The sequence below is a fragment of the Gigantopelta aegis genome, chromosome 7 (assembly GCF_016097555.1).
Source record: "Gigantopelta aegis isolate Gae_Host chromosome 7, Gae_host_genome, whole genome shotgun sequence".
Classification (NCBI taxonomy): Eukaryota; Metazoa; Mollusca; class Gastropoda; order Neomphalida; family Peltospiridae; genus Gigantopelta; species Gigantopelta aegis.
The window spans coordinates 29,124,017-29,145,248 of NC_054705.1; the positions used below are offsets into that span (position 1 = coordinate 29,124,017).

Genomic DNA, 21,232 nt, shown 5'->3' on the forward strand with positions numbered 1-21,232 from the left:
GATGGCGGTTCTTTCTAGATCGACGACTGCATCTAAGACAGCGGCGATCCCTGCATCTGCAGTAAAACAGCCGACAGACGTAGTGTAGTGTAGCCCACCCGCCGTACAGTTCCCCGGACTTCAACCGCCAGCCCGGTACAGGCTCCAACCCAGAGCGAGTTCTTGAGGGATCAATGGGTAGGTGTAAAGCCACTGCACCCTCTTCTTTCTCTCTAACAACTAACCAACTAACCCACTGTCCTGGACAGACAGCCCAGATAACTGAGTTGTGTGCCAACTGCCAAGGACAGCGTGCTTGAACCTTAATTGGATAAAAACACGAAAATAAGTTGAAATGAATGAATGAAATATTAGTTTGTTTTGTTTAATGACACCACTAGAGCACATCCCACAGACAGAATAGCACATACCAAATGTTTGACATCCAATTGCCGATGCTTAATAAATCAATGTAGTCCCCTACTCTAGTGATGTCGTTAAACAAAACAAAACAAACAAATTTGTCCAGGGGGAAGCATACATGAAACTATAAGAAACTATTTTTGGAATTTTAACTTATGTTCAAGTCCTGCGAAGTATTTATCTGTGAGAGAGGAAAACAGATATTATGTTTTTATTTATTTATTTAGGCCTGTTTATTTATTTATTTTTTGTTTTAAATAAATTACATTAAATCTAAAAAAAAAAGAACAAAAGAAAAAATATATTAAAAAAAATTCCATATATAAAATTATAACTCAATATTTAGGGGCGCGATTCCTCTCCACTTTTAACGCCAATTATTTTGTTAATTGCGATTTTCCATTTATAGCCCTTTTAAAAACGAAAGTCAGGACAGTGTTATTCGGAAGTCTTCGGCCGAGGAGTTCCGAATGATAGGCGGATATCGATTTTGCTAGTGTATTCGGAATTCTCTAAAGATAACTTATTACTATTTTAAATTGTAGTTTTACTCTAGTTTTAATAAGTGTAGAGTGTAGTATAATTTTTTTTTACTTAATAAATGTTTTTCGATTAATCTCATAAACGCGATAAATAAGGAGAACGCTTTACAAAATGGCGACTTTTTCTGTTGTTACGTGGTCACTGTGTTTTTTATTTGTCAACAGTGCAACATATAAAGACGGTCAGGAGGTATCCAGATGTTTTTCATTTTAAATGCACATTATGAAGACGATATGTCAAATAAATGTTAGATGCTTCAATATTAGTAAGACAAAAACCTAAAAGATAGGGCCATTATCGTCTGGCTAGCCGCTATAGAGTATAGTATAAAGTTTTTAATAGTATATATTATACATGTTATGTATCGCTAGACTTTCCTGGTTTCCAAAAAGCGACCCAGCTCAAAACCGTATTATTTTAATTTTGCCATTTTGGGGGAATTTAAAAATGAAACCGTGCAATCTCAATAATTGACATGAAATTTGTTTATGGATCACTTTTTGATCAACAATAAGACGTTTAAAAAAAGTCGTGTTTTTTTAATTAATAAAATGAAAATATTTTGACATTTGTAGCATCAAGTTGCTAGTGTGACCCAGCCTCGGTGGTGTAGTACTTATGTCATTGGCTTTGAGGCTGGTAGGTACTGGATTCATATCCCACCTGATGCAATGGGGGATTTTGCATGCCAGTAACGGCTCCAACCCAGAGTGAGTGTACCGCTAGGCTCAATGGGTAGGTGTAAGGCCACATCGAGTTTCACCGACTTCACGTCTGTGATTATGGGTGTGTCTCCTGAGTGTATGACCCCACATTGGGGATGATTACTTGGCATGCATTGCAGGTTCCGTGTCCCCCGGGCTTGGGTGATACTGAGATAGCTCAACTGACAGCAAGCGTGGAGCAAGGCCCTGTCAAGTAGTCTCATACCAGAAAGAAATGTTTGGGTATGGTGCTATAAAATTGAATGCAACCACAGTCAATAGCCCAGGTATAGGGGGCCTCCCCCAGAAAGAAAATGGGTTAAGTTTAGGGTTAGGGTTAAGAAAATCATACAGTAATGATAGGAATCATTAATTTTGTCAAAAGGTTCGAGTTCAGTGCAACTGTTAGGGGCGAGACTTAACTTAAGTGGTAAAGCACTCACTTGATGCACTGTCGGTTTGGGATCGATCCCCGTCAGTGGGCCATTGGGCTATTTCTCGCACCATCCAGTGCACCACGACAGCCATCAAATAATTGTATTACCTTTTCACAAAAAAACTTTATTTTTTCACCTTTAAGGGGCGGGATGTAGCCCAGTGGTAAAGCGCACACTCGATGCGCGGTCGGTTTGGGATCGATCCCCATCAGTTGGCCCATTGGGCTATTTCTCGCACCAGCCAGTGCACCATGACTGATACATCAAAGGCTGTGGTATGTGCTATCCTGTCTATGGGATGGTGAATATAAAAGATCCCTTGCTGCTAATCGAAAAAGAGTAGCCCATGAAGTAGCCCTCTTCCTCCCTCAATATCTGTGTTCAGTGCGTCATTAAACAAACCATTTCCTTCCTTCATACCTGTTCATTTGTTCATCAAGAAAATGCGAGTCATCGGTGAAACTGCAGTGGTTTTGATGTAGATTGTAATGCTAACAGCTTTTAACAATCATGACAGCACTTCTAAGTGAACAACTTATAAACAGACTCCAGTAGCAATCTAAATCATTGTTATTTATTTTTCAGGTGAAACTCTATGTGAATAAAGTTGGACCCTATTTCAATCCCCATGAAACTTACCATTATTACCAGCTGCCAGTCTGTCGACCAGTTACGGTAAGTACAGGGCTACCAATGTGTACGAACCTCCGAATCTGATTCACGTTGGATTTGCGTGCTAAACATCCAAATCTAGGCTTAGATTCACATGCATATTTCAGATAATTTAGTAAATCTAATAATCAATTCACAAACTGTTACTAACTTAACTTAAATTATAAATAAATAAATAGTCTGCTTCTTGAACTGAAGTCTAAAGTGGCTTCAAAAGCTTACAATAAATTTGGTTTTATGTAGTGTTTGAAATTGTAGTGGTTTGTTAAGAGTACTGGGTATTTGGCCTGAGTTTGAACCAAAATCGCCCTATAGGTAGTACTAAACCAAATAATTTCCGGCTGGGTCAAAGTTCGAAGTGCACCCAACTTTTGATAGAGCAGTTAATACTACAAGTCATGTGACTGGTGATAATGAATGAATGAATGAATGAATGAATGAATGTTTAACGACACCCCAGCACGAAAAATACATCGGCTATTGGGTGTCAAACTATGGTAATGCAAATAAATAAAGTGATGATCAACATCAATAGAAAAATTCAAGATATAAATAAAAACAGTGTAAAGAACTGTGCAAAAATACAAATACAAATATCACAGACAGATACTGACTTTTATTCTAAACTTCAATTTGTGCTGTATTGGCCATTCTCGAAGAGAATGTTACACCCCTGCACCACGGTGAGGTTACAGCACACGCAGGGGATTGGTGATAAATATGAGTGTGTTGGTTGTAAAAAAAAAAAGAAAAAAAGTTTCATCTGGGCAATTTTATTTCATCTAGTATCACTGTGTCAAGTAGCCTTGTGCTTGATACCTGTAAAAAAAAAAGTACTCAAATTTTGTGCGGAACTAGGGTAATCATATATGCTACCCGTTATTTCTGAAATGAGCAGTTGACCCCAAATTTTTTCTGATTCATTTTAAGGGTGAGGAGTGGTGGTATTTATATCTGTGGTGTTTATGTTGATTGATACGCTGCAGGTAGGAGTTTTAGGCACATTGTTTTGATTTGGTAGTGTACACCCTGAAGACAACCAAAAGGAAAGTGGAAGGTAATTTTTGATTGCTGTCAATATTATTAAATTATCAATTTGTCATCAAATGAAGTTTTAAAGTATGAGTTTCATTCATTTTTTTATAAAATAAATATAGACTGTATTACAAATGAAATAATTCGTATTGACATTTAATATTTGATGCAACTTTGAGACGTTATTTTTCTAATAGATTTAAATTTTGTTTATTATCTTGTAAATAAGAGAGAAAGAACGAATGATAAAATTGTCTGGCTGGTTGTGTTTTACCTTCAAGTTGACCAGTTAGCTGAAGTTACCTTTACTCATGTATATGTACATTTAATTCTGGAGTTGATGTTTGACTTTGATAATAACAGGTATAAAATTATCTTTTTTTTGCAGATTGAACATAAAAGTCTAACACTTGGAGAAGTCTTGGATGGAGACCGGATGGCTGAATCTACTTATAAGATACAGTTTAAAAGTGAGCAGTTATTCCACATTTAGTAGGCCGACCTTAGTGTTTATAAAATACAATTTAAAAGTCAGAAATTATTCCACATTTTAGTAGACTGTTATTACACACTTTATTAGACCAAAACACAAACATTCGCACATAACTGTGTATGAATAATAACATTTTTAAAAAGGAAATAATTGCTACACACAAGGTACTTGTATTCATCACTCCATTACCGTCTACACCACTCAGTTACTGTCACTAATTATATTATTATTATTTAAATGTAGACTAAAAATAATTCTGTCTTTTGTCAGTTTTTATCTTTACATTCAACCATCAAATAATTGACAAGAGAACAATATTATTTTCTCACCTTTGTGAAGTAAAAAAGTGAGATATATGTTTTACATTTCTGACGTCGACGACAGCCTTAACTTTTGTGTGGAAAGTTCAGTGTTAAATTTTGCGTTTAGATCCGTTTCTCACAAACTATAAATCCTAGGTGCAGCATAACAGTTTATGACAGGCAGAATATTTAATTTCACAGAATTCATATTGTTAGTTAATTAAGTTTACATTGTGTTAATCTGGTCCCATGCTTTCAAAGGTATCTTAGCACTATGGTATTGTAAAACAATTGTAGGTTATGACGTCACTGGCATCTGTTAGTGATGTCATGGCTTACAATGGTTTTTCGAAACCGTAGGGCTAAGGTAGTTTCTAAAATCTGCAGCCTGACAGATTTGTGTTAACGTATTATATTTACTTTGTTTGCCAGAGAATGCGGACAAGAAGGAACTCTGCATGGTGTCGTACTCCAACAAGGATTTGGAACTCCTCAAGAACGCTATTGAAGATCTGTATTATTTCGAGTTTGTCATAGGTACGCTCTCCCGCTTCTTCATGCGGCAGTTTTACCCATTTAGGATGATGTCAATGGCAGTCATTCTTAATGCAAACAATGTTGTTTGCTAGTAACCATTCAAAATATCCAATAAATTATAAGTAGTAGCCTCTTGAATTAACTAAAGTTTTAAAATTTGTTTGTTTATCCATCCATCCATCCATCCATCCATCTTAGTTTGATTAAAGTTGAAGGATCCTTTTATTATTCTTAATTTATTTGATAATTTCACACTACAATAAACAGATATTCAACATAACTGTGATGGAATCATTTTGATTCCATCCTGAAGTTTTATTACAATTTTTTTGTGATACTGACTTTTATTCTAAATTTTAATTTTACCTATCTGTGATATTTGTGTTTTTTGCACAGTTCTTTACACTGTGTTTTAATTTAACTGCATTTACCATAATTTGACACCCGATAACCGATGTATTTTTCGTGCTGGGGTGTTGTTAAACCATTCAATTAATTAATTAATTAATTCATTCATTCATTAATTCTTTCATTCTTTCTTTCTTTCTTTCTCATTCTTTCGTTCTTTCTTTTTTTCTTTCATTCTTTCATTCATTCATTGTTACTGTATATACTTAGTAAGTGTTGTGTTTTTTGCAGATGATATTCCGCTGCGTGGTTTCATTGGCCATTTGGAAGAAGGTGGTTTTCTTCCACACAACCACAAGGTTTACCTTTGGGCACATCTACACTTCAATATTGAGTATAACGGAGAACATGTAAGTTACTTTTGTTCTGATATACTTCATTCTTACTATTGTGCATACTGCTATCCAAAACTTAATATATACAATGAAAATAATAGATGACGTTAGTACATTGCTGTCAGTGATGATCCTTGTATTCAGTATATACAGAAATAAGAATCTTAAGTAAATTCACTTTTGGTCCTTTTTAACTAAACGTTGTCTACTTTTTCATACTCCAGTCAGTAGTTTGTTGTACTTAAAGAATAAAAACCATTTCAGAGCCACTATAAAATAAAATAAAATTTGCATGGTAGTTATCAAGTGATTGTACATCCTTAAAACAGCAGTGTCCTATTTTTCACAGAGTCAAGATTGTAGCTTTAACCATTAACCACAATGTTTACAATGATGGGAATGGACAGACAGATACTGTTTTTTATTTCATATTCTACTTGTATGCTGTGATGATGATAGTTTTATGTTTATTCAGATAATCTATGCGAATGTCTCGACAAAGGAGCAGCCCCCTGTCAGTTTGGACGGTGTGACAACTCCCTTTGAAGTGGCCTTCACCTACAGTGTTAAGTGGCATGAAACCAGGTGAGTCTCTTTAGACTGGCCCAACTCTTGCAAATGCCCACGGTAATCGACAATGCCATGGAGTTTGTAATTCTCCACGGCACCTTTTGGCCGTGGACTATATTCAGGGTTTTACAGTGGCATGTTTTTTTTAGCCGTGGACATTTTCTTAATTGCAGGGGTTGCTAGCATCAGTGAACAACACATTAAACCATTGACGGAGTTTGTATGCCTGTATCTGTTTGAGTCACAGAGTGAGGTGTAAAGGAAAGGGAGAAATGAGGGAGGGGTGGGTATACGCCTACTACCCTAATTTCTAACATTAACCACTAACAACGAACTGCTGTTCTCTCTCCTGGATAGAGTTCAAGTTTGTGTCCTGAAGAGCATACTTGCTGCCAGTAGTTTGTTTTGTTTAACGATACGACTAGAGCACATTGATTTATTAATCATCGGCTATTGGATGTCAAACATTTGGTAATTTTGACATATAGTCTTAGAGAGGAAACCCGCTACATTTTTCCATTAGTAGCAATGGATCTTTTATGTGCACCATCCCACAGATAGAATAGCACATACCACAGCCTTTGATATACCGGTCATAGTGCACTGGCTGGAGTGAGAAATAGCCCAATGGGCCCACCGACGGGGATCGATCCCAAACTGACCACTCATCAAGGGAGCGCTTTACCACTGGGCTATTTCCCACCCCTGCTGCTAACAGAAAAAAGTAGCTGGTTTCTACAAAGACTAGATGTCAAAACCAACCAAATGTTTGACATTCATTAGCCAATGATTAATAATTCAATGTGTTCAAGTGGTGTTGTTAAAACAGAACAAAAAAGGGCAGTATATCTAAACTTAAATATATGTTCGAAAATAAACGGAAATGAAAAGGGTCTTGTATTGAAAAAGGACAACAGTTTGAGATAAATGTTTGTAAAATATTTGATCAACATTGTAAGTCAAATAATGTTTCTGCAGGTTAAGTATACTTTCAATACAGTTGTTAGTTTGTAGATTGTTATATATAATTTATTTGTCTCATTCATACATGTTTTGTTTCAGTTTAAAATTAATTATTTATTCGGAAAGAAAACTCTGTCAGCTCTGTGTAAGCAATTCCTGTCAAAAGTCCTTTGTCTATCTAAGTTTTAAAGTTGATTTTTGTGATATGTTATTACTGTACAGTCACTTGATTTCAGTCTGAAGTATGAAGATCGAAGTAAAAGGCTGCGAGATAGCAGCTTTTTTCCAAAAACTCTAGAAGTGAGTACATTTTAAAAATTTGGTTTTGCATTAATTTATTTCATTTATTTATTTATTTATGAGTGGCACTTTTGTTGACTTTGTAACTCATTCAGTTCAGTTGATTACTATTCTTGTGTGAAAACAAATACTTGCTAGTTCTTTGTAAACCCTGTCTACATCTGTTTTAAGTGTTGTACTTGTTTTCAGTGAATAAATTGATTAAGACTTAACCGAGTGTCATTGTTCAATTCAGATTCACTGGCTTGTCAGTCATCAACTCTATGTAAACCCTATCTACGTCTGTTTTAAGTGTGGTGTTTTGAGTTCACTAGGTATCATTGTTTATTTCAGATTCACTGGCTTGTCAGTCATCAACTCTATGTAAACCCTATCTACGTCTGTTGTAAGTGTGGTGTTTTGAGTTCACTAGGTATCATTGTTTATTTCAGATTCACTGGCTTGTCAGTCATCAACTCTATGTAAACCCTATCTGCGTCTGTTTTAAGTGTGGTGTTTTGAGTTCACTAGGTATCATTGTTTATTTCAGATTCACTGGCTTGTCAGTCATCAACTCTATGTAAACCCTATCTACGTCTGTTTTAAGTGTGGTGTTTTGAGTTCACTAGGTATCATTGTTTATTTCAGATTCACTGGCTTGTCAGTCATCAACTCTATGTAAACCCTATCTACGTCTGTTTTAAGTGTGGTGTTTTGAGTTCACTAGGTATCATTGTTCATGTCAGATTCACTGGCTTGTCAGTCATCAACTCTATGTAAACCCTATCTACGTCTGTTTTAAGTGTGGTGTTTTGAGTTCACTAGGTATCATTGTTCATTTCAGATTCACTGGCTGTCAGTCATCAACTCTATGTAAACCCTATCTACGTCTGTTTTAAGTGTGGTGTTTTGAGTTCACTAGGTATCATTGTTTATTTCAGATTCACTGGCTTGTCAGTCATCAACTCTATGTAAACCCTATCTACGTCTGTTTTAAGTGTGGTGTTTTGAGTTCACTAGGTATCATTGTTCAATTCAGATTCACAGGCTGTCAGTCATCAACTCTATGTAAACCCTATCTACGTCTGTTTTAAGTGTGGTGTTTTGAGTTCACTAGGTATCATTGTTCATTTCAGATTCACTGGCTGTCAGTCATCAACTCTATGTAAACCCTATCTACATCTGTTTTAAGTGTGGTGTTTTGAGTTCACTAGGTATCATTGTTCATTTTAGATTCACTGGCTGTCAGTCATCCAATCTATGTAAACCCTATCTACGTCTGTTTTAAGTGTGGTGTTTTGAGTTCACTAGGTATCATTGTTCATTTCAGATTCACTGGCTTGTCAGTCATCAACTCTATGTAAACCCTATCTACGTCTGTTTTAAGTGTGGTGTTTTGAGTTCACTAGGTATCATTGTTCATTTCAGATTCACTGGCTTGTCAGTCATCAACTCTATGTAAACCCTATCTACATCTGTTTTAAGTGTGGTGTTTTGAGTTCACTAGGTATCATTGTTCATTTCAGATTCACTGGCTGTCAGTCATCAACTCTATGTAAACCCTATCTACGTCTGTTTTAAGTGTGGTGTTTTGAGTTCACTAGGTATCATTGTTCATTTCAGATTCACTGGCTGTCAGTCATCAACTCTATGTAAACCCTATCTACGTCTGTTGTAAGTGTGGTGTTTTGAGTTCACTAGGTATCATTGTTTATTTCAGATTCACTGGCTTGTCAGTCATCAACTCTATGTAAACCCTATCTGCGTCTGTTTTAAGTGTGGTGTTTTGAGTTCACTAGGTATCATTGTTTATTTCAGATTCACTGGCTTGTCAGTCATCAACTCTATGTAAACCCTATCTACGTCTGTTTTAAGTGTGGTGTTTTGAGTTCACTAGGTATCATTGTTTATTTCAGATTCACTGGCTTGTCAGTCATCAACTCTATGTAAACCCTATCTACGTCTGTTTTAAGTGTGGTGTTTTGAGTTCACTAGGTATCATTGTTCATGTCAGATTCACTGGCTTGTCAGTCATCAACTCTATGTAAACCCTATCTACGTCTGTTTTAAGTGTGGTGTTTTGAGTTCACTAGGTATCATTGTTCATTTCAGATTCACTGGCTGTCAGTCATCAACTCTATGTAAACCCTATCTACGTCTGTTTTAAGTGTGGTGTTTTGAGTTCACTAGGTATCATTGTTCATTTCAGATTCACTGGCTTGTCAGTCATCAACTCTATGTAAACCCTATCTACGTCTGTTTTAAGTGTGGTGTTTTGAGTTCACTAGGTATCATTGTTCAATTCAGATTCACAGGCTGTCAGTCATCAACTCTATGTAAACCCTATCTACGTCTGTTTTAAGTGTGGTGTTTTGAGTTCACTAGGTATCATTGTTCATTTCAGATTCACTGGCTGTCAGTCATCAACTCTATGTAAACCCTATCTACATCTGTTTTAAGTGTGGTGTTTTGAGTTCACTAGGTATCATTGTTCATTTTAGATTCACTGGCTGTCAGTCATCCAATCTATGTAAACCCTATCTACGTCTGTTTTAAGTGTGGTGTTTTGAGTTCACTAGGTATCATTGTTCATTTCAGATTCACTGGCTTGTCAGTCATCAACTCTATGTAAACCCTATCTACGTCTGTTTTAAGTGTGGTGTTTTGAGTTCACTAGGTATCATTGTTCATTTCAGATTCACTGGCTTGTCAGTCATCAACTCTATGTAAACCCTATCTACATCTGTTTTAAGTGTGGTGTTTTGAGTTCACTAGGTATCATTGTTCATTTCAGATTCACTGGCTTGTCAATCATCAGCTCTATGTAAACCCTATCTACTTCTGTTTTAAGTGTGGTGTTTTGAGTTCACTAGGTATCATTGTTTATTTCAGATTCACTGGCTGTCAATCATCAACTCGATGGTTCTCGTCTTCCTGCTGATAGGATTTGTTGTCATTATTCTGGTAAGTCGTATACTTAATGACATAATACAGACCTCAGAGAAAACTGCTTGAAGGATCGTTTTCTTTCATTTGTCCATTGCCATAGCCTGCTCACATTTTTGTAGGCAGGCTGGCTTTTGCCCGAATTAAAAGAAAATGCCAGAATCTGTATAACAACATTTATTCATATTAGCATTACTACCAAACACCTGTATAGGGTTGCAAATGAACCGCTACACATTTTTACATGGATTACAACTAATTTTGAGGGTAGAATGATGGAAATACATGGTAAAAAGGTCTCAGGTTAGCACACTTTGCCCGAATATTTGTATAATTTTTTCCCAAATTTAAGGTTTTGCTTATGTCCATTGCTCATGTACATTTTTTATTTTTTTTATTTGATTTTTCATTTGCACATTAAGTTTAAAATATCATTTACATAGTCCTGACAGGTTACACAATAAAGAAAAGTCGGTTACCTTAAATTGTTTTGCTTATCCCAGAAAATGTTACCTAATGTTTCAATTCTCAGAGGCTTGTAGTATATGTGAAGTTTGTGTCTTACTGACAATGAATGTCAAGAGCAGGATTGGTAATGTTTTGTTTTTATAACTCTTTATCAACTGTTTGTAGGTGATGAATATATTTCTTTGAAAAGAACGCCCCTTTTCTGGATTTCATTTTGATGGAATTGGAATTGATTTGACTGTTATGTTATTCTATGTTGAAAATTGGATGGTGGGAACAACTCCCACAATTATAATGTTAAAACAGGGTTGATTCCTGCATCTAGAACCAAATGCCATATCATGTAGTGTGTAGCCTTTCAAATGTGGTTTAATGGGAGTTGCTTCCCTTTGCTGACTCCATGAAATAACTGATAATATTTTAAACTAGGTGGCAAACTTGTTACTTTTTTTTAGTAGAATGATCTCACAGGGGTTATTCTCTTGTTAAGTATAAAGTTAAACATTGGTTTTCAGTTTTGTATAGGCTAATGTTTGTATGCTTGGCTATGTAAAACAAGATTGGTAAAATACCTACAGTCATTTTGATACATTCATTTGGTGAATTATAAGTCATTGTGTGCATGTAATTATGGCCATATATAAAGTTAAAGTTTGTTGTGTTTAACGACACCACTAGAGCACATTGATATTTTAATTATCATTTTCTATTGGATGTGAAACATTTGGTAATTTTGACATAGTCTTAGAGAGGAAACCCACTTCATTTTTCTGTTAGTAGCATGGGATCTTTTATATATACACCATCCCACAAACAGGATAGCACATACCATGGCCATTGATATACCAGTTGTGGTACACTGGCTGGGATGAGAAATAGTCCAGTGGGTCCACCGATGGGGATCGAACCCAAACTGACTGCGAATCAAGTGAGTGCTTTACCACTGGGATACGTCCCACCCCATTATGGCCATATATATACATGGTTTAAGCTGTCACCTGCCAAATCACCAAATGTGAATCAAAGTTCAATTTGACAAATATATTTCATTGCTAATTAGCCAAAAAGCTAATTTGAAAATCGTCTGAAATTTATGGATGTTTCATCATTTTTGCTGATTGGCTAGATGAAGCTTCAGTTTGGCGACAGATTTACGTAGCAAATTCAGGGAACATTTTGTTCAGTATTGCGTCGCAATTCGCTACGCAAGTTTCGGAGATCGCTACACAATTTCAAAACATTAAAAAGTAGTTGCTAATAAATTTTCAATTGACTAGAAATATTGCTAATCAAGATTTTTAGAACAAAATGTTCCCTAAAATTTGCCAAATTGCTATTATTTCATGGGCTTAAGTCTAAACCGTGTATATATATATATATAAATATATATTTGAAACATGTATTTAACAGATATAATGATTTGACAATGTTTTTTCGTGTAGACGCGTGTGCTGAAGAGTGATTTTGCTCGGTACAACATGGATGATGAGGAATCAGAGGATTTGGACCAGGATGACAACGGGTGGAAGATCATCCACACAGACGTCTTCAGGTTTCCTCCTCACAAGAAACTCTTCTGTGCTATATTAGGTGAGTGTTCGAAATTGTAATAACCAAAACTGAAAATACCGTATCAGGTTCTAACCAAATCTTTCTCCGACCTTTATATTTGTTAGTTTGTTTTGTTTAATGACACCACAAGAGCACATTGATCAATTAAACATTGGCTATTGGATGTCAAACATTTGGTAATTTGTGACTCGTCATAAAAAAGAAGAAGTTTGTTTTGTTTAATGACACCACTAGAGCACATTGATTTATTAATCATCGGCAATGCTGCTGCATTTTTGCATTATGAACAAAGGATCTTTATATGCACCATCCCACAGACAAGATAGCACATGCCACAGCCTTTGATATATACCAGTTGTGGTGCACTGGCTGGACTGAGAAATAGCCCAATGGGCCCATCAACAGGGGTCAATCCCTGACTGACCGCGCATGAATCGAGCACTTTACCACTGGGCTACGTCCCACCCTACCTTGTCGGATGCTCACCAAGTCTTTCTCCTACCTTTATGTTTGATGCTATTTTGAAGATCAATGTAAATCATGAAAATCCTGGCAAGTCATGGAAGTTTGCAACTTTTTCCAGATTTGGAAAGTTAACTTTCCCCATTTAAATTAATAAAAAATAATCAATGTGCATTCAAACGTTTTATTATTTGATTGTGTTGATGATTGCAGAAAAATCTTTGTAACATTCTTTAAAAAGTCAAGGAAAATCTTTTTAAAAAGACATCAAAGTTATGGAATTGTGTTAGTAACGTGTAAGAAGTGTGTTAAAATGTGTTTATTCCCTATGGTAATTGTGTTAGTAACGTGTAAGAAGTGTGTTAAAATGTGTTTATTCCCTATTGTAATTGTGTTAGTAATGTGTAAGAAGTGTGTTAAAATGTGTTTATTTCCTATTGTAATTGGGTTGGTAAAGTGTAAGAAGGGTGTTAAAATGTGTTTATTTCCTATTGTAATTGGGTTAGTAAAGTGTAAGAAGCGTGTTAAAATGTGTTTATTTCTTATTGTAATTGGGTTGGTAAAGTGTAAGAAGGGTGTTAAAATGTGTGTTTTTGTTCTATTGTAGGTGTTGGTAGCCAGTTTCTGGCACTGGCAACAGGCATCTTACTGATGGCGCTCAGTGGAATGTTCAACGTTCACCAACATGGAGCTATCAATTCAGCCGCTATTATCTTGTACGCCTTCACTGCTTGTGAGTAAAACTTGAAGCTTTTATTAGTCCCCAACCAGTCCAACGAGAGGGAACTATAGGTTTCGTCTCCTTTCTTCTGTCTGTTTGTTCGTTTGTCCCAGTTTTTCGGACTTTATTTTCACAATGCCTCAAGATATGAAACTGAAATTTTGTGCATAGCTTTATCATGTACTGTTGCAAGTTTGACTTTTATGATGATTTACCCATTTTTGACAAAGTTATGGCCCTTGAATTTAGGAGATAAAAAATGATTTGGGCCCTATAAGGGAATGCATTGCTTTAGCAGTGCTCTGAAAATGTTTTCTAATATTATTTCTTTTCAACATCACCTGTCCTCAAACTAGTGGTATATACGAATCCATTCTATTAGCAATGTTCATTTGAAGATGAGCAATTTAACATGTATTTCATAGGCAGATGACATCTGTGTAGTGAGACCTTTGAACATACCCAGTTCTGTTTGTTAGTCCTCGATTTTGTGTTGTAAATGCCAGAATTTAAATGTCAGGGGTCGAATTTTACGCTATTCCGCTATTCTGCAAATAGTAAATTTCGAAATGGAATAGTAAAACAATTCTTCCAATATTCCGCCATGAAAGTGAAAATAGAGCACAGAATATCGAAAATCACCTGCGACTATAATTCCGCTTATACTTTTTCTTCAGCTACATTTTTCTGCAGAACAAATCCTCGTGCTACTAAGACCTTTCTCATGCACTTACCGGTATAAAATAAACTTCTTTTTGATCGTGACTAATGTTTGGAGTGAGTTTGTTTGTAATTCCAGCTAATACGCAGTAATGCATAGACTGATATATAAACAATTGTTCGTTACGCAATGTTGTACAAGGCGACGTAGCACAGTCAGGAAAACTTGTGGTACATTAATAACTGAAGGGATAGTACATTTTCAGACGGAACAGTGTTTTTTGAAATTCACTATTCCTTTGGGATAGTGGTAAAAAAACAAACAATTTCAGCCCCTGAATGTTAGGTGGATTACAGCAGAGAATGTTTTTTAAATGTTTCTAATTTGTGATCTGTTTCCAGGTATTAGTGGCTATGTGTCTACAAATATATTCCGCAGGATGGGTGGAAACAACTGGGTGTGGATCATCAACCTGACGTCCGCACTCTTTGCTGGTATAGTTCTTCTCTGTTAATACTTACATCCTGTCATCTCAAACACACACAGATTACAACAGATAGGATTCACAATAACAAATTAAGTATTCGTTTTGAGAAAAACCGGCCTCGGTGGCATAGTGGTTAGGCCATCGGTCTACAGGCTGGTAGGTACTGGGTTCAAATCCCAGTCGAGGCATGGGATTTTTAATCCAGATACCGACTCCAAACCCTGAGTAAGTGCTCCGCAAGGCTCAATGGGTAGGTGTAAACCACTTGCACTGACCAGTGATCCATAACTGATTCAACAAAGGCCATGGTTTATGCTATCCTGCCTGTGGGAAGCGCAAATAAAAGATCCCTTGCTGCTAATCGGAAAGAGTAGCTCATGTAGTGGCGACAGCGGGTTTCCTCTAAAAAATCTGTGTGGTCCTTAACCATATGTCTGACGCCATATAACCGTAAATAAAATGTGTTGAGTGCGTCGTTAAATAATAAAAAACAATTTCTTTCTTTCTTTTTCGTTTTGAGAAAGGGACGAGACGTAGCCCACTGGTAAAGCACTCACTTGATGCGTGGTCGGTTTGGGATTGATCCCTGTCGGTGGGCCCATTGGGCTATTTCTCACTCCAGCCAGTGCACTATGATTGGTACATCAAAGGCTGTGGTATGTGCTATCCTATCTATGGGATGGTGCATATAAAAGATCCCTTGCTGCTAATCGAAAAGAGTAGCCCATGAAGTGGCGACAGCGGTTTTCCTCCCTCAATATCTGTGTGGTCCTTAACCATATGTCTGACGCAATATAACCGTAAATAAAATGTGTTGAGTGCGTCGTTAAATAAAATATTTCCTTCCTTTGTTTTGAGAACAGCATGTGGAATATGATTAAAATGTAATAGACATGAGTATTTCCATAATTTATTTAAAATAACATTGCAGAAATTCCATTATGATGGACTTACACTTTGCATGACTCAGTACTTCAAAGTGAAAAAAAGTAAATAGAAATCGATAAAGTTAATAATGGATTTATTTAAACATAACCTGCTTAATTGCATATCAGATGTATTTTGTATCAAACTTGATGCTTTTTGTTTCTTCTTTGAGTAATTTAAAGAAATAATAATCTAATATTGTTCTTTTTCAATTACTTTCAGCTCCATTCTTTATAGTGTGGTCTTTTATCAACTCTGTAGCCTGGGCATATGGGACTACACAGGCGTTGCCATGGACAACAATTATCTTGCTAATAGCATTGTGGGTGTTTGGTAAGTTTTAATTCTCCCAGCCCTTCCACAGATAACCCAAAATTATTAGCAGTTTGATGAATTGACCGAACAACCAGAATGGCAGTTGATTTACAAATGGAATGCAGTTTCGAATTAGGAATTAGATTTTTGGCAAATTGATAATGACATTTATTACCAACATGGTTAAAAATATCTTGGTACCTGTCAAAGTGATATGTCCCATTAGAATGCCAAGTGGGACATAAAACTTCGACTTCACATGAGGATGTCATCGATTGGCGAACTACAACCTTACAGGAACGTAAACCAAACAAGTTGACTGATATAAATTAAGATCAATTATGGGTAATATAATGAATTTGACTTCAATAGAATTTTGTTGCAATTTCTTTGTGATACTGACTTTTATTATAAATTTTAATTTGATCTATCAGTGATATTTGTATTTTTTGCAGTTCTTTAGACTGTTTTAATTTAACTCTTGAATTTTTATATTGATGTCATTTACCATAGATTGACATGCAATAGCCGATGTATTTTTCGTGCTGGGGTGTCGTTAAACATTAATTAATTAATTCATTCATTCATTCATTCATTCATTCATTCATTCATTCATTAGAATTTCTTGCCATGTGTGTTTGTTTTGAGTTAATTTTATTCATATTCATCATGCTATCAGTTCAATTTTAAAATGTATTATTCAAGTGTTTTCTACATGTTTTTTCAGTTGGCTACCCTCTGACAGTAGTTGGTGGTATTTTTGGAAAGAACTGGGCAAATTCGTTTGATGCTCCCTGCAGAACAAAAAACATTGCGCGGGAAATACCCAGTGTCCCATGGTATAGATCTGCATTCGCTCACTGTGTTGTAGGAGGCTTCTTGCCGTTCAGGTAGTGGTTCTTTGGATTGGAAGTCCTGCCGTTATAGGCAGTAATATGATTTGTAGATGCTTTGTCAGGTTTTAAAGTCATTGAATGCAAGATTGATGTTCAAATAACCCAGTAGTTTAATTTGTCCTAATTTCTTTTCACCACCCAGTGAAATGAACAGCTGGAATATAGAAACTACTAACAAGCAGTACAGTAGAGCTACAACAATTAACTCATGTATTTAGTGCTAATCTTGAATTATTTTTATTATTTGGCACTCAAAGAACCAAATATTTTCTTCTTATGTTTGCAACAAGATGGTTATTTTTTATTATATTAATTAATATTATTTTAAATTGCTTCGTAAGTTTTGTTCTAAAAGTGAAATTGACTTTTCCTTTGGTTTTAGGAATTAAAATAATTAAATCATCAATATTGTGACCACAATAGAAACTTGTTTGCCAAATAACCAAAGTAAAACTATAAATATACATTATTGTTAAAGACAAAATAAAAACTGTACATATTTTATGCACTGCATATTATGAAATACTTTATTTAATTATTTTTGTGTGTGACAACACATCATTATAATTATTCTTTAAAACTGGAAAACAATTCCACTCCAAAATGTTTAAAGCATTGTTTATACTTGTTTTTGCAGTGCCATCTCTGTGGAGCTGTACTATATATTTGCCACACTGTGGGGTCGTGAGCAATACACACTGTTCGGAATCCTCTTCATAGTGTACGGCATTCTGCTGAGTGTCACCGCTTGCATCTCGGTCGCGCTGACCTACTTTCAGTTGTCTGCAGAGGACTACCGGTGGTGGTGGAGGTCTATATTCAGTGCAGGGTAAGTGAGATCTGTATTCAGTGCAGGGTAAGTGAGATCTGTATTCAGTGCAGGGTAAGTGAGATCTGTATTCAGTGCAGGGTAAGTGAGATCTATATTCAGTGCAGGGCAAGTGAGATCTATATTCAGTGCAGGGTAAGTGAGATCTATATTCAGTGCAGGGTGAGATCTCTATTTAGTGCAGGGCAAGTGAGATCTATATTCAGTGCAGGGTAAGTGAGATCTATATTCAGTGCAGGGTGAGATCTGTATTCAGTGCAGGGTAAGTGAGATCTATATTCAGTGCAGGGTAAGTGAGATCTATATTCAGTGATGGGTAAGTGAGATCTATATTCAGTGCAGGGTAAGTGACATCTATATTCAGTGCAGGGTGAGATCTATATTCAGTGCAGGGTAAGTGAGATCTATATTCAGTTCAGGGTAAGTGAGATCTGTATTCAGTGCAGGGTAAGTGAGATCTGTATTCAGTTCAGGGTAAGTGAGATCTATATTCAGTGCAGGGTAAGTGAGATCTATATTCAGTGCAAGGTAAGTGAGATCTATATTCAGTGCAGGGTGAGAGATCTATATCCAGTGCAAGGTAAGTGAGATCTATATTCAGTGCAAAGTAAGTGAGATCTATATTCAGTGCAGGGTGAGATCTATATTTAGTGCAAGGAGAGATCTATATCCAGTGCAAGGTAAGTGAGATCTATATCCAGTGCAGGGTAAGTGAGATCTATATTCAGTGGAGGGTAAATGAGATCTATATTCAGTGCAAGGTAAGTGAGATCTATATCCAGTGCAGGGTAAGTGAGATCTATATCCAGTGCAGGGTAAGTGAGATCTATATCCAGTGCAGGGTAAGTGAGATCTATATTCAATGTACAGTAAATGAGATCTATATTAGTGTAGGGTAAGTGAGATCTATATTCAATGTACGGTAAATGAGATCTATATTCTGTGCAGGGAAAGTGAGATCTATATTCAGTGCAGGGTAAATGAGATCTATATTAGTGTAGGGTAAGTGAGATCTATATTCAATGTACAGTAAATGAGATCTATATTAGTGTAGGGTAAGTGAGATCTATATTCAATGTATGGTAAATGAGATCTATATTCTGTGCAGGGTGAGATCTATATTCAGTGCTCTAGATTTATATGTTGTAATTTGTTTCATTTAAAACATATTTCAAATTTAAGTGGTAAAACACAACATAGTTACAGCTGAAAGTAAAGCATAAATCGTGGGGGTTCTTTAATGAGTTCTTTAATGAGTAAAAGAAGATCTATTTGACCTGTCGAACTGCAACTGTTAATTGTCTGTCTCGTTTCAGCTCTACCGGCCTGTTTGTCTTCCTGTACGCTCTGTTCTACTACTTCAAGCGCTCCAACATGTCGGGCATGCTGCAGACGATCGAGTTCTTTGGCTACACCATCCTCACGTGCTACGTCTTCTTCCTCATGCTGGGAACCGTCTCATTCTTCGCGTCGTTGAAATTTGTCAGATACATTTACGTCAATCTGAAGATGGACTGACCAGACGGAAGAATGTGTTTGAATCTTTATCCTCATAATATGTAGAAGGTGTTTACATATCGAAATGTAGCAGGCCTTTGAGAATTGAGAATTTGCGTAATCCATTTATTTAGTTTTTACGTAACCTGCCATGACCATGTAAATGACATTATACATTCAATGTGCGAACGAACAATGGGCTAAGCAAAACTATACTTACATGAGCGACATGCGAACGAAACTATCGCTCTCGCAATTTTCAAAGGACTGCTGTTGGACCGGGTCATCGATGTTAACATACAAGTCATACTTTGTCTCACGCGACGGTGTTGACAGGGTTCTTTAAGTCTGCTTTAAGCAGGAGATCACATGTAGAAGTTGCACCTGAAATTTTTTAATGTTCACTATCTAATATAACCTGTCATAGTTATCGTATTTCCCTCATAAGGATATATTAGATTTTGTGACTATGGCAAATTGTTAAAATAGATGATCTGTGATAGAAATAGCTGTCTTCAAATGTATTGGGTTTTACATTTTATTTTAAAGAAGATTATAAATTATTAATATATTAACATATGCATACGAGGCAAGGGGAGGGGCAAAACCTCAAATTCAGGCAAAAATGATAGAGATATTCGGGCAAAATGTGCTAACCTGAGACCTTTTTACCATGTATTTCCATCATTCTATCATCAAAATTAGTTGTAATCCATGTAAAAATGCATAGTGATTCATTTGCAACCCTATATAACGGGATAAAATGTTGTTATTAAAATTTGGGCAGTTTTGCTTAATTCGGGCAAAAACCAGCCTGCCCCCTACAAAAATTGGAGTCCGTACGCCTATGTATATTAAATTCACATATAGTCAACTAAGTTTTTTTAGTATAGGTATTACTTTGCCAGCGGTGGTGGAATCGACTTTTGCATTTAGATCAGTTTCTCACAAACTGTAAGTCGTAGATGTGTGAAACTTGGTTTATAGTTGCACCTACAGATGTTCATCACAGTGCACTTAAAAGGTTTATGGTAGGCAAGACATTTATTCCATGGAATTCCTGTTTTAGCTTTCTAAGAGGCTTCCATTATAATTAATATTTACTAACAGCAATATGTAATGAGGACTCAGCTCAGTGTTTTATCACCGCCTGTGTCAGACATTTGAAACATCAGTTAGTGTTATGTCATAGTAGCAGAAAAGGCTCTATTGCGTGCATATTCTTACAGATGGGAAAGCACATACCATGGCATTTGTATAGCCTTAGTACAAATGATGCATATTAACAGTCATCATACAGTTGTTGATTTGTTGATGAATACAATTGAATGTACAAATCTGCATTACCACGGCACAAAAATACTTCCAAGTCCCAGATTAATAATTCTACTTTTGAAAAAAGAAAAAAAGAAAAAAAAAAGAAACAAGTAAAATATATCAAACAGAGAACCCATTTTTCAAATGCCAATAAATATTGTGATCATATGTTTTTTTCAAATAATTCATAACTACAAAATGGACCAAATCCTTTAGTGGGGAAGACAATTACTGGCTCATTGTTATCATATTGGGTGTTTTCCCTAGAGATTTGGCAAGGCATGGTAAACTAAACAACAATTGTCACGCTGTTCTATAAAGAAGGCAGGAAGAATGTTTTTTTTAACGACGCACTCAACACATTTTATTTACGGTTATATGGCATCAGACATATGGTTAAAGATACACACAGTTATTGAGAGAGGAAACCCGCTGTCACCACTTCATGGGCTAC

General features: G+C 36.0%; 1 protein-coding gene across 1 annotated transcript; it reads left to right on the plus strand.

Annotated features, from left to right (window-relative positions):
* Positions 1-1,059: 1,059 nt before the first annotated feature.
* On the plus strand, positions 1,060-21,232 carry LOC121377734 (transmembrane 9 superfamily member 1-like). The gene is made up of 15 exons (XM_041505817.1): positions 1,060-1,134; positions 2,672-2,761; positions 4,182-4,263; positions 5,021-5,125; positions 5,765-5,883; positions 6,344-6,453; positions 7,638-7,701; positions 10,573-10,644; positions 12,537-12,684; positions 13,736-13,861; positions 14,912-15,004; positions 16,147-16,257; positions 16,967-17,129; positions 17,773-17,964; positions 19,281-21,232. Exons 3-15 carry the CDS (start codon positions 4,230-4,232, stop codon positions 19,480-19,482), a joined length of 1,539 nt encoding a protein of 512 aa, XP_041361751.1. The 5' UTR covers positions 1,060-1,134; positions 2,672-2,761; positions 4,182-4,229; the 3' UTR covers positions 19,483-21,232.

What these genes read in the sequence shown, in the direction of transcription:
- LOC121377734 (XM_041505817.1), top strand. Translation starts at nt 4,230, where the DNA reads ATGGCTGAATCTACTTATAAGATACAGTTTAAAA. An exon ending in CTTGTACGCCTTCACTGCTT is followed by an intron (nt 13,862 to 14,911) that starts GTGAGTAAAACT and finishes ATCTGTTTCCAG; the next exon opens with GTATTAGTGGCTATGTGTCT. An exon ending in GACGTCCGCACTCTTTGCTG is followed by an intron (nt 15,005 to 16,146) that starts GTATAGTTCTTC and finishes AATTACTTTCAG; the next exon opens with CTCCATTCTTTATAGTGTGG.